General features: G+C 36.9%; 1 protein-coding gene across 2 annotated transcripts in view; it reads left to right on the forward strand.

The window, feature by feature from the left end:
- The window catches only part of XIRP2 (xin actin binding repeat containing 2), a 292,985-nt gene that overhangs the window by 187,781 nt on the left and 88,681 nt on the right, over window positions 1-16,523 (forward strand). For both annotated transcript variants that reach the window (XM_061201245.1, XM_061201244.1), the window contains exon 2: window positions 2,080-2,233. In XM_061201245.1, the coding sequence (XP_061057228.1) occupies window positions 2,080-2,233 (154 nt within the window). The remainder of the gene's footprint in view (window positions 1-2,079; window positions 2,234-16,523) is intronic.

Here is a 16,523-nt window from a genome sequence, read left to right on the forward strand (position 1 = left end):
GCCTGTAGGTTTTCAATCAGAGTAAATCTTTTGTAGAAGCACAGTGCATAAAACAGATTAAAAGATTTTAAAGCAGATCATTGCTTTGATTAGAGATAGCTTAATTCAGCCTTATCTAAGAAGTTCTTTTCTACACAGACCCCTACTTACCACTTGCCAGGGTGCTAAGGAACTTGCCACAGACTGACTTGGATCTGATGATCAAAGAGTAGAAATGGGTCTACTATTTTCATTTGTGGATTGTCTGCGGGGTCCCTTACTGCCTCAATATGTGATGTACTTTTGATAGTTGTGAATTCGGAGTTGAGAATATCAAGATAGCATAAGTTAGTGTCATCACTGCCTGAAATTTGCTTAAATGATTTCACCAAATCACATTTCATGTTTCTATATGAAACAGAGAGATGATACTTTCACATTATCTATCAAGTTCGTGGACAATGTTCAGCATTCCTCCCTTTGTCAAAACAAAAATTTTCTGAACAAGAATCACTACTTTTTTAGGCATCTTGATTTTTTCTTTATTTAACTTAGTTTATTTTTGCCAATGCTAGGAGTTGGATTAAATTGCTGAAACAAGAGCAAATAAGCATATCACATCCATTTCATAGAGTCACTTCATGTGACAGTGGGAGAGGACACCAGACTGAACTGAGTTGAGAATTCTGTGCTCGTCCACTAGCTCAGGAGCTCACGCCACATGCCGTGGCTTGTCTGACACTGTGTCTTGACAACATAAAGCAAACTGCTGTTATGAACCTTTGGGTTTTTGCTAATAGTTAGAAACACAAATGTTAAAGGCAATGCCTTGAAAAAAATAGAAACTTCTTTTCCTTTGTTTTACTCCTGTAAATGTTTTTAGTTCCAGTTAAACATTCACAGTAAAGAAGATAGTATATATCATATACTGGGGGGGTGGGGGACATTTAAAGATGAGATGATTAAACACATTCCAATATTTTCTAATTATATATTGTATATATGTAGTATATATATTATGTATGTAGTATCTGTATATATATATATATATATTCTGTGTGTCAAAATTAGAGAACATAAACATGCTAAGAAGTTAAGAGGTTATTTATCTGAAAGCATTGCCTTTCTAACCATATCATAGATACAGGAAATATACCTACTCTAAGAAATGTTTTAGAGTTTTTAGCTGTCTCTCAAACTTGACTCATTCATGCTAGTGTATTTAAAATGTAACAAAAGTGAAGAGCAATTTATCACATCTTTGTCTTAACGGTTGTTGTTTAGAAAATACTACCTCGTGTACAAAAATATAAAACTTGTGAGTAGCTATTAAAACCTTTTTCAATGTATTACTTAATTTAAAAAAAAATACACTTTGCTTCTCAAGCTGTCTTGGCTAATTTACTTATTTTTCACAATTTTTTATTCAAAATAATTAGTCTGATTGACTTGGTTTCTTTTATCGGATTGTATTAATTTATAAAATAAGGAACACTAGACTCCCTGTATTCAAAATATCCTTTATACTTTTTTCCATTGGGAAACTTTTCTCTCTCCAATTTTGAATTACTGTCTCAAAGAAGTAATTTCACAATCTCTGTGAACTGCCAAACTGTACTTTTGTATGGTAGCTGAATAGGTTTGGGAGCTCTGTAATTACTAAGATTATCACTATAGGATGAGCATGACATTAAAGAAGAACTCATTTCCTTCTGTCTTAAGCATATAATGTTGATATATAGCTATTTTTTGAAATCTCTTATGGACATTTCTCAGGCCTTAGGAAGTTGCATCTATTAACGTATATTATGTTGTATTTCGACTCTTATTTCCACTTTCTCTCTTTTATGAGAGCAAAAAAAGTCACATGAAAGAAAAGCTAATTCAGAAGTGGAACCAGTGGCAGAAAAGTAAACTAAACGTCAGATATGTGTTTGCCGTTCTTGGCTAAGTTATCAACATTTTACCCGAAGCATATTGGAAAGCATCACTCATAGAAACCTCCTCCCTCACTCACTCCCGCCTTCTAAACCCCCTAAAAACCACATCTGTTTCCCACTGATAGCTTTTAACACACATCCCTTTAATGTCTTCTAACAGGAAGTGAAAATTGAGAGAAATTTGTGTTCACCAACATTTAAGAGTCAGCCTGGGAGCCAGTCCGATGATTCTGTGAAAGATTCAGACAAGAAAGGTGAGGAAACACCTTTTGACAAGATGTCACCTGAAAGTGGTCACAGCCACATCTTTGAAGGTTAGCATAATATTTTGATGTGATTTTTTGAGATTATATGTTATACAGCATGAGTGGTTAGTAAATAAAATCTTTAAAAGTTTTGTTTAAAAATTGGGAAGGAATAGCTCAAGAAACACAATTCAGGGGAAAAAAAGGAAGGTATATTTAAATACTTCTCTCTATATCATATTTGCTTTAATTTTTAAAAGTAAAATATATTTGAATTAATTATAAATCAATACAATAAGCATTTTCTGTATTAGGCTTTTGGAGCAATGCATTTGACCGTCATTTGACTTTTCCTTTTGTGAAAGAAAGGAAAACATATTTGTCTCTCTGTCTATGGGAAATAAAAGGATAAAATATAAGTAATTGTCAATGGCAAAAAAAAAAAATTTAATGCCTTCAGCATCTCTTTTTCAGACAATTAAACTTAATGTGCTTAATGAATTCAGAATAAAAAGTGACATGAGAGTGTCATAATTTAAGGGAAAACCTCTTAAATTTGATTAATGTTTTACAAATGTCATTAAAAAGTCACTAGCTCATATGTTAGAAATTACACTATCAATATAATTTCAACTATGACAGAAGTGCAAAATATAAATAATTTATTATAAAATACAGATATCATTTATCATTTCTGATTAGTCACATTCTGGGTTTTTCCATTTTAGCCAAGTAATGCATATTATAGTATTTGTGATGTTTGTTAAAGATCATAATTAGTACAACTTTTAGGACATTCTTTGATATATATATTTATATATAGCCAACTATCAAGTTACCAGTCAACACGAGCAATGTGGAATAGTCTTTGGAATATGACAGACAGGTCACAATTTTGGAAAGCAAATGATACTCTACTTTAAAACTTTGCTATTCAAACTGTCTTCTGTGAATCAGACCAGGAGCATCACCTGGAGGCATATTAGAAATGCAGAACCTTGGGCCCCTCACCAGTCCTACTGAATCAGAATCAGCATGTTAACAAGATCCTCCAATGATTCGTGTGCACGTCAAAGTTTGAGAAGCTATACTCTATGATACAGACTGAACCTCAGAATGATTTACATATGATTTAGCCCATTCTGTTTCCAATTGGTTTAAGTATGTAATTTGGAGTGGGAGGTGATGTGGAAAGAATAAAGGGGAGTTTTCTAAGGATGGGCCAAGCGTGGATTTCTAAATACCTTCAAATTAGAATCTCAATGTCTCTTTTTCATTTTCAATTAATTTTGGTATGCCCAATTGATATCCTAATAGGATTAGTATCAGTCTTGAAGAATTTACTCCACATATTTCTGGCTTAGTGATTAAACTTTGTGTTCACTTGGCTGAATGGAAAAGAATTAGATTAGCAGAGGCCAAAAATAGGGAAGCTTTAGGGAAAGATTTATGTTCTGATGATGCTGGCCTGTGGAGATCTTAGCACAGGGAAGTGTATCTGAGGTAGGCAAACTGATTCAAGTTACATGAGATAAACAACACTCATCTCACCCTGCTTCTCCTGTCCTGTGTTTTCTTTGGTTTCCTTGCAAAGCTTCTTAAAAGTCTCTTTACTTTACAAGCTTAGAAAAGGTAGTCTTGGAGAGCAGCTATAATTTAGTATCAAGATATGACTTAGAGGGGAGGAGTCAAGATGGCGGTGTGGGAAGACGCGGAGTTAGCGTCTCCCCACAACTAGGGTGCCTGCCGGCCGCTGGTGGGGAAATCTGATCCCCAAGGAGACAGGAGGAACCCCAGAGTGAACTGGTAGGATGTAGGGGGACCGAAGGGGGAAGAGAAGTGGAGGTCAGACAAGATCCACGCCCCTGAGGCCAGGGAGGTCAGCAGAGGCAAGTGGGAGGGACTCTCCAGGAAGAGCAGGAGAGGAGCGGAGGGCAATCGCCTGGCCCACTCAGGCTGGGGAGCCTGCTGAGCTCCCAATCCAGTTCCCACCCCTCCAAAGCCCCCTCCAGGCTGCGTGGGTCCTGGGGGCATAGGAGGGAGGCCGAGGGGAGAACAGGAGAGGCAGGTGGGAGGGGCCCTGCGGGAGGAGCAAGAGAAGAGCGGAGGGTGATTGCCCCGCCCACTCAGCCTGGGGAGCCTGCTGAGCTCCCAGGCCAATCCCCTGCCCTCCAAATCTGCCTCCAGGTCACGTGGGTCCTTGGGGGCATAGGAGGGAGGCCTAAGGGAGAACAGGAGAGGCAGGCAGGAGGGGCCCTCCCAGACCCCAGACCAGAGGAGCAGAAGTGAGGATGGTGTTTGCCCCGCCCACATGAGCCCAGGAAGCCTGCTGGGCTCCCAGGTGAGGTCCCCTGCCCTCTGAGACCAGGGGTGGGGGGCAAGCCTGGGCCCCTTCTGTTCCTTGAGTCTAAGCCCCACCCCCTATAGCCCCTAGGGCCTTTCCAGCCCTGTGGGTCCTGAGCATTGGCCCTACTCACCGCCCAAACCTCGCTCTTGCTTAGACCCCACTCTCCATAGCCAAGTCCTTCCCCCTCCCACCCCCTTACCCCCCCACCCTGCCCTTTTCTTTTTTTCCTTCCCCCTCTTTTTTACTACTGTGGTACTGTTGTACCTTCTGGCTGTTGATTCATCTATATTTTTATTTTTACATTCTTTCTAACATATCTGTTAGTTCCTAGTCTAATTTTATTTTTTACTTTGCTATTGTTCTCTTTTTGGTTTTTTTTGCTGCCCTGCGTGGTTTGTGGGATCTTGATTCACGAGCCTGGGGTCGGGTGGAAGCTCCTACAGTGGGAGCTCCAAGTCCAAAACACTGGATTAACAGAGAACCTCAGAATCCAGGGAATATTCATCAGAGTGTGGTCTCACAGAGTTCCTCATCTCAGCACCAAGACCCAGCTCTACCAATAGCCTACAAATTCCAGTGTAGGAAGCCTCAGGCCAAACAACCAGTAAAACAGGAACACAATCCCAATCATATAAAAAAAAAAAAAAAGGCAAAAAAATATGTCACAGATGAAGGAGCAAGGTAAAAACCTGCAAGACCAAATAAATAAAGAGGATATAGGTAATCTACCTGAAAAAGAATTCAGAGTAATGATAGTAACAATGATCCAGAATCTCAGAAATAGAATGGAAGCACAGATTGAGAAAATACAAGAAATGTTTAACAAGAATCTAGAAGAACTAAACAAACAAACAGAGATGAACAACACAATAACAGAAATGAAAAATACACTAGAAGGAATCAATAACAGAATTATGGAGATGGAAGAACGAATAAGTGAGCTGGAAGACAAAATGGTGGAAATAACTGCCAAGGAGCAGAATAAATAAAAAAGAATGAAAAGAATTGAAGACATCTCAGAGACCTCTGGGACAGCAATAAATAAAACAACATTCGAATTATAGGGATCCCAGAAGAAGAAGAGAAAAAGAAAGGGTCTGAGAAAGTATTTGAAGAGATTATAGTGGAAAACTTCCCTAACATGGGAAAGAAAATAGTCACCCAAGTCCAGGAAGCACAGAGAGTACTATACAGGATAAACCCTAGGAAAAATACAACAAGACACGTATTAATCAAACTAACAAAAATTAAATTCAAAGAAAAAATATTAAAAGCAGCAAGAGAAAAACAAAAAATAACATACAAAGGAATCCCCATAAGGTTATCAGCTGATTTTTCAGCAGAAACTCTGCAGGCCAGAAGGGAGTGGCAGGATATACTTAAAGTGATGAAAGAGAAAAAACTACAACCAAGATGACTCTACCCAGCAAGGATCTCATTCAGATCCTATGGAGAAGTCAAAAGCTTTTCAGACAAGCAAAAGCTAAGAGAATTCAGCACCACCAAACCAGCTTTACAACAAAGGCTACAGAAACTTCTCTAAGCAGGAAACACAAGAGAAGAAAACGACCCACAAAAACAAACCCAGAACAATTAAGAAAATGGTAATAGGAACATACATATCGATAATAACCTTGAATGTAAATGTATTAAATGCCCCAACCAAAAGACACAGACTGGTTGAATGGATACAAAAACAAGACCCATATATATGCTGTCTACAAGAGACCCACTTCAGACCTAGGGACACATACAGACTGAAAGTGAAGGGATGGAAAAAGGTATTCCATGCAAATGGAAATCAAAAGAAAGCTGGAGTAGCAATACTTATATAAGATAAAATGGGCTTTAAAATAAAGATTATTACAAGAGATAAGGAGGGACAGGATATAATGATCAAAGGTTCAATCCAAGAAGAAGATATAACAATTATAAATGTTATGCACCCAACATAGGAGCACTTCAATACATAAGGAAAATGCTAACAACAATGAAAGGAGAAATCAACAGTAACACAATAATAGTAGGGGAATTTAACACCCCACTTACACCAATGGACAGATCATGCAAACAGAAAATAAATAAGGAAACACAAGCTTTAAATGACACAATAGACCACATGGATCTAATTGATATTTATAGAACAGTCCACCCAAAAGTGGCAGAATACACTTTCTTCTCAAGTGCACATGGAACATTCTCCGGGATAGATCACATCTTGGGTCACAAGTCAAGCCTTGGTAATTTTAAGAAAATTGAAATCGTATCATGCATCTTTTCTGACCACAACACTATGAGATTGGAAATCAATTACAGGAAAAAACAGTAAAAAAACACAAACACATAGAGGCTAAACAGTATGCTACTAAATAACCAAGAGATCACTGAAGAAATCAAAGAAGAAATAAAAAAATACATAGAAACAAATGACAACAAAAACACGATGACCCAAAACCTATGGGACGCAGCAAAAGCAATTCTAAGAGGGAAGTTTATAGCAATTCAATCTCACCTCAAGAAACAAGAAAAATCTCAAATAAACAATCTAACCCTACACTTAAAACAAATCGAGAAAGAAGAGCAAAGAAACCCAAAGTCGGTAGAAGGATAGAAATCATAAAGATCAGAGCAGAAATAAATGAAATAGAAATGAAGAAAACAATAGCAAAGATCAATAAAACTAAAAGCTGGTTCTATGAGAAGATAAACATAATTGATAAACTCTTAGCCAGACTCATCAAGAAAAAAAGGGAGTGGATGCAAATCAATAAAATTAGAAATGAAAAGGGAGAAATCACAACTGACATTGCAGAAATACAAAGGATTATAAGAGACTACTACAAACAACTATATGCCAATAAAATGGACAACCATGAAGAAATGGACAAATTCTTGGAAAGGTACAATTTTCCAAGACTGAACGGAAAGAATTAGAAAATATAAACAGACCTATCACAAGTAATGATATTGAAACCGTAATTAGAAATCTTCCAACAAACAAAACTCCAGGACCAGATGGCTTCACAGGAGAATTCTATCAAACATTTAGAGAAGAGCTAACACCGATCCTTCTCAAACTCTTCCAAAAAATTGCAGAGGGAGAAACACTCCCAAATTCATTCTACAAAGCCACCACCACTCTGATACCAAAACCAGAAAAAGATATCACAAAAAAGAAAATTATAGACCAATATCACTGATGAACATAGATACAAAAATCCTGAACAAAATACTAGCAAATCGACTCCAACAGCACATTAAAAGAATCATACACCATGATCAGGTGGGATTTATCCCAGGGACACAAGGCTTCATCAATATACACAAATCAATCATTGTGATACACCACATTAACAAATTAAGGAATAAAAACCATATGATCATCTCAATAGATGCAGAAAAAGCTTTTGACAAAATTCCACACCCATTTATGATAAACACTCTCCAGAAAGTGGGCATCGAGGGAACCTACCTCAACATAATAAAGGCCATATATGACAAACCCGCAGCAAGCATCATACTCAATGGTGAAAAACTGAAAACATTTCCATTAGGATCAGGAACAAGACAAGGATGTCCACTCTCGCCACTCTTATTCAACATAGTTTTGGAAGTCCTAGCCATAGAAATCAGAGAAGAAAAAGAAATAAAAGGAATACAAATTGGAAAAGAAGAAGTAAAACTGTCACTTTTTGCAGATAACATGATACTATACATAGAAAATCCTAAAGATGCCACCAGAAAACTACTAGAACTACTAGAAATCAATGAATTTGGTAAGGTTGCAGGATACAAAATTAATGCACAGAAATCTCTTGCCTTCTTATACACTAATGATGAAAAATCTGAAAGAGAAATTAAGGAAACACTCCCAATTACCATTGCAACAAAAAGAATAAAATACCTAGGAATAAACCTGCCTAAGGAGGCAAAAGACATACTCAGAAAAGTATAAAACACTGATGAAAGAAATCAAAGATGACATAAACAGATGGAGAAATATACCATGTACTTGGATTGGAAGAATCAATATTGTGAAAATGACTATACTACCCAAAGCAATCTACAGATTCAGTGCAATCCCTATCAAACTACCAATGGCATTCTTCACAGAATTAGAACAAAAAAATCTTACAATTCGTATGGAAACACAAAAGACCCTGAATAGCCAAAGCAATCTTGATAAAGAAAAACGGAGTTGGAGGAATCAGGCTCCCCGACTTCAAACTATATCACAAAGCTACAGTAATCAAAACAGTATGGTCCTGGCACAAAAAAATATATATAGATCAATGGTACAGGATAGAATGCCCAGAGATAAACCCATACACATATGGACACCTAATTTATGACAAAGGCAGCAAGAACACACAATGGAGAAAAGACAGCCTCTTCAATAAGTGGTGCTGGGAAAACTGGACAGCTATATGTAAAAGAATGAAATTAGAACACTACCTAACACCATATACAAAAATAGACTCCAAGTGGATTAAAGACTTAAATGTAAGACCAGACACTATAAAACTTTTAGAGGAAGACATAGGAAAAACATTCTTTGACATAAACCACAGCAAGATCTTTTTTGACCCACCTCCTAGAGTAACAAAAATAAAAACAAAAATAACAAATGGGACCTAATGAAACTTAAAAGCTTTTGAACAGCAAAGGAAACCATAAACAAGAGAAAAAGACAACCCTCAGAATGGGAGATAATATTTGCAAATGAAACAACAGACAAAGGATTAATCTCCAAAATATACAAACAGCTCATGGAGCTCAATATCAAAAAAACAAACAATCCAGTTAAAAAATGGGTGGAAGACCTAAATAGACATTTCACCAAGGAGGACATACAGATGGCCAAGAGGCACATGAAGAGATACTCAACATCACTAATTATTAGAGAAATGCAAATCAAAACTACAATGAGGTATCACCTCATACCGGTCAGAATGGCCATTATCAAAAAAGCTAGAAACAATAAATGCTGGAAAGGGTGTGGTGAAAAGGGAATCCTCTTGCCCTGTTGGTGGGAATGTAAATTGATACAACCACTATGGAGAACAGTATGGAGGTTCCTTAAAAAGCTAAAAATAGAACTACCATATGACCCAGCAATCCCACTACTGGGCATATACCCTGAGAAAACCATAATTCAAAAAGAGACATGCACCACAATGTTCATTGCAGCGGTATTTACAATAGCCAGGACATGGAAGCAACTTAAATGTCCACCGACAGATGAATGGATAAATAAGATGTGACACACATATACAACGAAATATTACTCAGGCATAAAAAGGAATGGAATTGAGTTATTTGTAGTGAGGTGGATGGACATAGAGTCTGTCATACAGAGTGAAATAAGTCAGAAGGAGAAAAACCAATACTGTATGCTAATGCATATATATGGAATTTAAAAAACAAAAATGATACTGATGAACCTAGTTGCAGGCCGGAATAAAGAGGTAGACATAGAGAATGGACTTGATTGCATGGGGTGGGGCGGTGAAGCTGGGGCAAAGTGAGAGTAGCATCCACATACATACACTACCGAATGTAAAGTAGTTGGCTGGTGGGAAGCCGCAGCATAGCAAAGGGAGATCGGTGCTTTGTGATGACCTAGAGGGCTGGGATAGGGAGGATGGGAGGGAGCCTCAGGAGGAAGGGGATATGGGGACAGGTGTATGCATATGTCTGATTCGCTTTGTTGTGCAACAGAAACTAACACGGTATTGTGAAGCAATTATAATCCAATAAAGATGTATATTTTTTAAAAAAGATATGACAAATTTAAGAGTGATCACAGATTTAAATTTCCAGGTATACTGAAAAAAACCATTGTAGGGAAATTGCACTAAGGATGATGATAGCAACCAACTTCATTTTTATTTTATCTGCACATTGCCCAAGAACTCTAATCCCTATGCTTCACTGCTTTTTAAAAGAGAAACTTCTTTCATTATAGGATCCTTTTTTTCTTTTTTATAAATTTATTTATTTTATTTATTTATTTTTGGCTGCGTTGGGTCTTTGTTGCTGCATGCGGGCTTTCTCTAGTTGCAGCGAACGGGGACTACTCTTCGTTGCGGTGTGCGGGCTTCTCACTGCGGTGGCTTCTCTTGTTGCAGAGCACAGGCTCTAGGCATGCGGGCTTCAGTAGTTGTGGTACGCATGCTCTAGAGTGCAGGCTCAGTAGTTGTGGCACATGTGCTTAGTTGCTCTGAGACATGTGGGATCTTCCTGGACCAGGGCTCAAACCCGTGTCCCCTGCATTGGCAGGCAGATTCTTGACCACTGTGCCACCAGGGAAGCCCCATTATGGGATCCTTTTAATTCTTCCATGGTGCCCAAAATTTTTCTCTCTGATGGAGTGATCATAAGCCCTTTTAATACTTAGAGTTAATTTATAATCTTGACAAAACCTACACAACCAAAGAGTATATTGATGTTGTCGTTCTGCTGCAAAGAGATAGAATTTTTTCCAAGAAGATAAATACAAGTGTCTGAATAAAATGTGATAACTGAAAGATGTCAGAGTTTATACAATTATATGAGTGACTATAATGGCCTCGAATATTAGTTAAACCTCTTAAGTAGCCTCAAGCATTCATACTGGAAGGTATTATTTATTTATAGCTCTTTCATAAACAGTAGAATTTAAAAAATAAACTAACAATAGATCATTAAAATGTAGCTACCTAATGTCCTGCATTGTTAGAATTTAGTAAAATCAATGTAAATTGATAGTCCCATCTCAGGACTCAGGAATAGAGATGCCTGATGGATTAGTTCAGGCCCCTTATCCTCAACTGCAGGTCCCAGGGAGCAGCACAGAAAGACACTGGGATTTCCCCAGACTCCTTTCTATGTTTGATGAGCCATCCCACGTTGTGTTTAATTACTCTTACCACCCTTTTCTTAGGTTTGCTAAGATTTCCTCACTGATCTACTGGTGTCAAATAAAACACGGTGCTGTGTGTACACATTAGTGCATTCCATTCACATTTTCTGTGGTATGTACTCTAGCAGTTAATTGTTCCAATGATTCTAGGAAGACATGGCTCATTTGAAATTAAACATCAAGCATGATAAATCCATAATTTGACAAATTTGGATGATGTGATAGGTATGAGAAAAAAGTAAATTTATACAAATGGTTTTGATGGAAGTATCGTAGGGATATAAAAAATCTGATTTGTGGAATTTCCTTTAGAAATTTAAAAGCCGATAAGTTGGAAAGTGAATATTGAGAGCCTTAGGTACCGATTTACGTGGTTTGATCTACTTAGGTTTGATCCACCTGTACATAGTGTAAAACATCTACTTTTTCTGCTGAAAAATTCTGGTCCAAGGGATGCTTCAAATATCACAGGTGATTGGGTAATGTTCATCAAGTTTAAATTACTTGGGATTTTTTTATATGACAATTACCTGCTTTTCACTTTTATTCTCTAAACCATAATTTTAATATTAATTTTCTAAGTCATCAACATGTAAAATGCTAACAGATAAAATATACATTCAAAGTCACTTTTTCAAGGCTTTTGTGATAAACCTTAGAAATGACCTGCTGTATTTCTCTTTTTATTATGCTCCATTAAAACTAAATTCATTCTTTATTCTTATAATGGCCATTCATCTTCTCTGACAGATTTTACAAACAAACTGAGTGTTCTGTTTTTTCAAATTTTATACTGCTCTTTAAGTGGTGGAATCCTTTCAATTATTAATGTTTCTACAGTATAGATGTAGGTGCACTATATATATTTGTGTGTGTGTGATTATTATTTACATATCTCATCTGTTGTTTAAAATTAGGCATTTTAGAGTAGTGTTTTTTATGATATAAAATTGATCCACGTGTATGCTGTCCAATGTGATAACACTACTAGCCAATAACCACTGATGTCAATTAAGCATTTCAAAAGTAGCTGGTGAGACTGAGCAACTTATTGTGAATTTTATTGCATTTTAATTAACTTAAATACAAGTAGTCACTCTTTTGGACATTATAGTTTTAGTAGATGTCATTTCTCCAAGAAACTCATTGTCTACCTTTCACATAGGAAGGGATCCAGACGATAGTTATTCATTTTAAGTTACCCCGTCTCTGCAAATTTATCCTTCTTAAAATATATGTGGGTAAATGTAAAGAAAATTTGTGTCAGCAAAATAAACAAGTAAGCAGCAATAATCCACATAGTAAAAAGACTGTCTTCGAGATCTAGTGACAGTCTCTTCTGTGCAGTATTTCCTACTGACAAAATTAAGAGAAACATAGTTTCACCTGTGTTCCCTTCTCAACACACTAAAAAACAATGGTTTATCATAGGAACAGAAATATCTACTGTGAGGCTATGCGTTTTTCTATAACATCTTTTCTAGAGCTTAATTGTCTTGGGAATATGAATCCTCTCAGGTCAGGAAACAACCCATTCTCTAAAATCCTAAGGTCAACAAAGTTAAATGAAATGCCATAACAGGCTGCTTTAAAATTAACAGAACCATTCCTTTAATAAAAAAGGGCTTCATTTGGAAGCTTGTAAATAAATCAGACATTTAGTCACAGAGCATCTCCTGTGATGGCTATCAGCACCATTTGTTCTGCTCTGACTGGTGTGTTCTCTCTAATGAAACTCAGGGCACAGGTTTTCAACCTAATCTCTGGACATACCATGGTGAACCCTAGACTCTCAACACCAACTTCTGCTCCCAGACTTGCTTCCTTCCCTGTTCGTACCTTCTTTCACGCCCCCAGACAATCTCCTGAAAAACAGCCATGTTATTTTGATTCACACAGGAGACATTTCATCAGTAAAAATATTGTTAGTGAATCGCCATTTAAAATAATCCTGAGGTGGGTGACGTCCTTTACAAAGTGAAGAATCCTTTTGTCACATCAAAAGGATTTGCTATGTTTGATCTGTTTACTCAGTTTGGCGTTGTTTTTTCTCTTTCTTAAAGTGGGTTTCATCAGCAGTTTTTCAATGACTCCCACATGGCCCTTTTAGTCCCTTTTATAGTCAGTGAGTCAAAACAAATTCCAGAGTTAAATCATGGGCTGTGCTGGAAGGGGCAGCTGGGAGTTTGCTATTCTGAGGAAAGTGTAATGAAAGGTCTATTCATTAAGTCTTTCACATGGTAGCTATAAATCAGCACCTTGGAATGCTGGAAAATTTCCATTGATTAATAATCAAAATCCCAGGAAATCATTTTGAGCTGGTGCATGGTCATACTTAATTTTAAAACATGATGCCATCAAAGAAAGAGAACAACAAATATAAATATCCCACTTGAAAACCATTCATTCATCTTACTCCCTTGCAATTGGAAAGAACTAAATATTGTTTTTAAATATTCTGATTGTAGAATCAGAAATGTATATCTGTTCCTAGAGAATATTTTTTATGCACTGTTTTCATTTGTCCATTCATTCATTCAGCAAATATTTTTTGAGTGTTTATTTGAGCCAGGTACTAGTCTAAGTGCTTGGGAACATCCATGAATAAAACAGACAAAGATGAGAAAAAAGAAAAAACCCTGCCTTTGTGCAGCTTGTATTCTAACAGGGAGAAACACACAATGCACAATAAAAAATAGTTAAAAAGTAGATTACATACCAGAAGGTAATAAGTACTATAGAAAATGTAGACCAGGGTAGAATGGATGGCACTTGGTGAAGGATTGCAGTTTTAATTGGGGTGGTCAGGATCAGCCACAACAAAAAGATGACATTTAAGCAAAGACTTGAATAAAATATTTTCTCTTTTTCTTCATCCCTAGGGGTATGCAAAGTCATATTTTTTAATGTGTTTAAGACAAATATATCCAGGAAGATTTGAGGCAGAATCCTCCCTGGGTGATGCCAAGCCCCATGATCTGAGTTGACTATATTGCTGGTTTCTATGCAGTTACTAGAAGGAGAGGAAAGATATATATGGCAGTAAAACCCTTACACCTTACCACTGTCACCAATGCAAAGTGTGTGACTATTCCTCCCTTTGTTCCTCAATACACATCTTATACATTTGGAGTATTTATTGCTCTCTTTTGATCTCCAGAGGACAGGCCCAGATAGGAGACAAAGAGTTCAGGCAGAATCACAGGGCTGGCTGAAGACTTGGAGCCCACACATGGGAGCTGAACCAGAAGTGCTTATTCTAGGGAAAGGGACATGAGAATTTTGTTACCTAATAGGTTTGAAATTAGAATGTCAGTACAAAAGTGAAATACAAGAACCCCACATCTTAACCTGAGTTCATGATTCCATGTGTCTCTCCAGGTTGGCATGGCTCAGATGACCATCAGTGTTTCAAAATAAAGGCAACGTTAGAGGTTCATGAATGTGTTAGGTCCACATTGGAGAGGTTTGATGACCAGTGTTGAAGATGCAATCCTAGCTGGGTTTAAGCAAAAAACCTAGTCACTAAAGATTAGTGCATGACTAAGAAACTCATTACTTTGAGCTGGTGATTTTGAGGGAAAGGGAAGAGGAAAGAAGAAAGGAGGAGAGGGACAGAGGCAGAGAAAGGGACAGAGAGAAACACAAGTAAGAATGGAGGAAAAAAGGCAGGAAGAGACAGAGAGGAAAAAGCAGTTCTAAAACATTTTTGAGAAGTAGATAGAATCCAGTTATTAAAGAACTATTTTTGGAGTCACAGACAAACACAGAGGGTGAGCAGTAGCAAAATCCATAAATTCAGCAGGTGTTTACTGAACATGTACTACGGACCTGCTCCTGTGTTTGGTATTGGGGAGTATGTGGAGACCCACTCTGTCCCTGTGTGATTTTATTTTAAGAAAGGAAGCAGGTTCATAAACAAACATCATCTTTAAAGGATGAACAGTTCTACCATAGAAGGACACAGAAGAAGCCATGTGTGCCTGAACCTGAGATGCTTTGTAGAAGTGCTGATTTTCTTTTTCCTTTTCTCTTTTACTTTTTTTTTCCCCCCCGCTGATTGTGAAGTATGATTGGGATTTGATCAAGAAGAGAAAGAAGGGATGTTTGGGAGGGAGGAATAGGAGGAAGGGTGGAAATTCCAGGTAGATCTAGCAAAATCATGAAGGGTTATTGAAAGTAAGGAATTTGAGGGAAATAGGGACCCTCCATATGTTTGATGCTTAGTAGGTCATTTCAATGAATGTCCTTATACCCCATGAGCTGGGGCCAGAGTGGGTTCTCAATTCTAAAATAAGGGTGAAACAATTCAGGTTGAGGTTAATTAGACTCAGTTGCCAGGTTAAGAGCTGGTTTGAATGAAAAGGGAAGACAATTTTTATGCTTTCAGAATTGATTAAAATGTTCATTGACATGTTTTAACAATGTTTACAAAAGTGAAGGAGTGGGATATTTGTCTATTTTCTACCACAATAAAAAACTAGCATTCTAGGGGCAATGCTAAGCTCTAGACATCCTAGATATGGGGAGTGGGAAAAAAGCCACTAAGTATATTAGCTAATTAGCAATTCTTTAAAATTCAATTTTCAAAGTATATAAAGTTTTTTATGTATTTGTAGTTTCAGGTTTTGAGCCACACACTTTTATTAAAAAATGAGTATTTTTTCCACACAATTTAATATTAGAAATACCTCATTTATTTGAAATCAAAATTAATTAGAAACATTTTACTTTTAAAGGTAATTTCTTATTATTTCTGCTTAATGCAGCTTCACATGCCCTTTAAAATAAATAGTATCTATGATGAATTATAAGAATAATAACTTATTAATAATAAATATGAAAACATAATAACACATGAACTTTTCTCTTTGTGAAGTTACATTTACAAAGAGTTACACATTTCTATATTTGGCTTTTTTTGCATGTCTATAAATATGAGGATGGGGCTAAAATAATGTTCTATGAATAAGTTTTGCCTGTCACAGTTATGATTCTTTATTTGCAGCTCCCAAAGTGATGAAATACTATATGAGGCCTCAATTAGAAGAGTACACAAAGTCCCAGCCAGAGGGTCTCAGAATTCTTAAAGAATAACACATAACTTT

The sequence above is a fragment of the Eubalaena glacialis genome, chromosome 1 (assembly GCF_028564815.1).
Source record: "Eubalaena glacialis isolate mEubGla1 chromosome 1, mEubGla1.1.hap2.+ XY, whole genome shotgun sequence".
NCBI lineage: Eukaryota > Metazoa > Chordata > Mammalia > Artiodactyla > Balaenidae > Eubalaena > Eubalaena glacialis.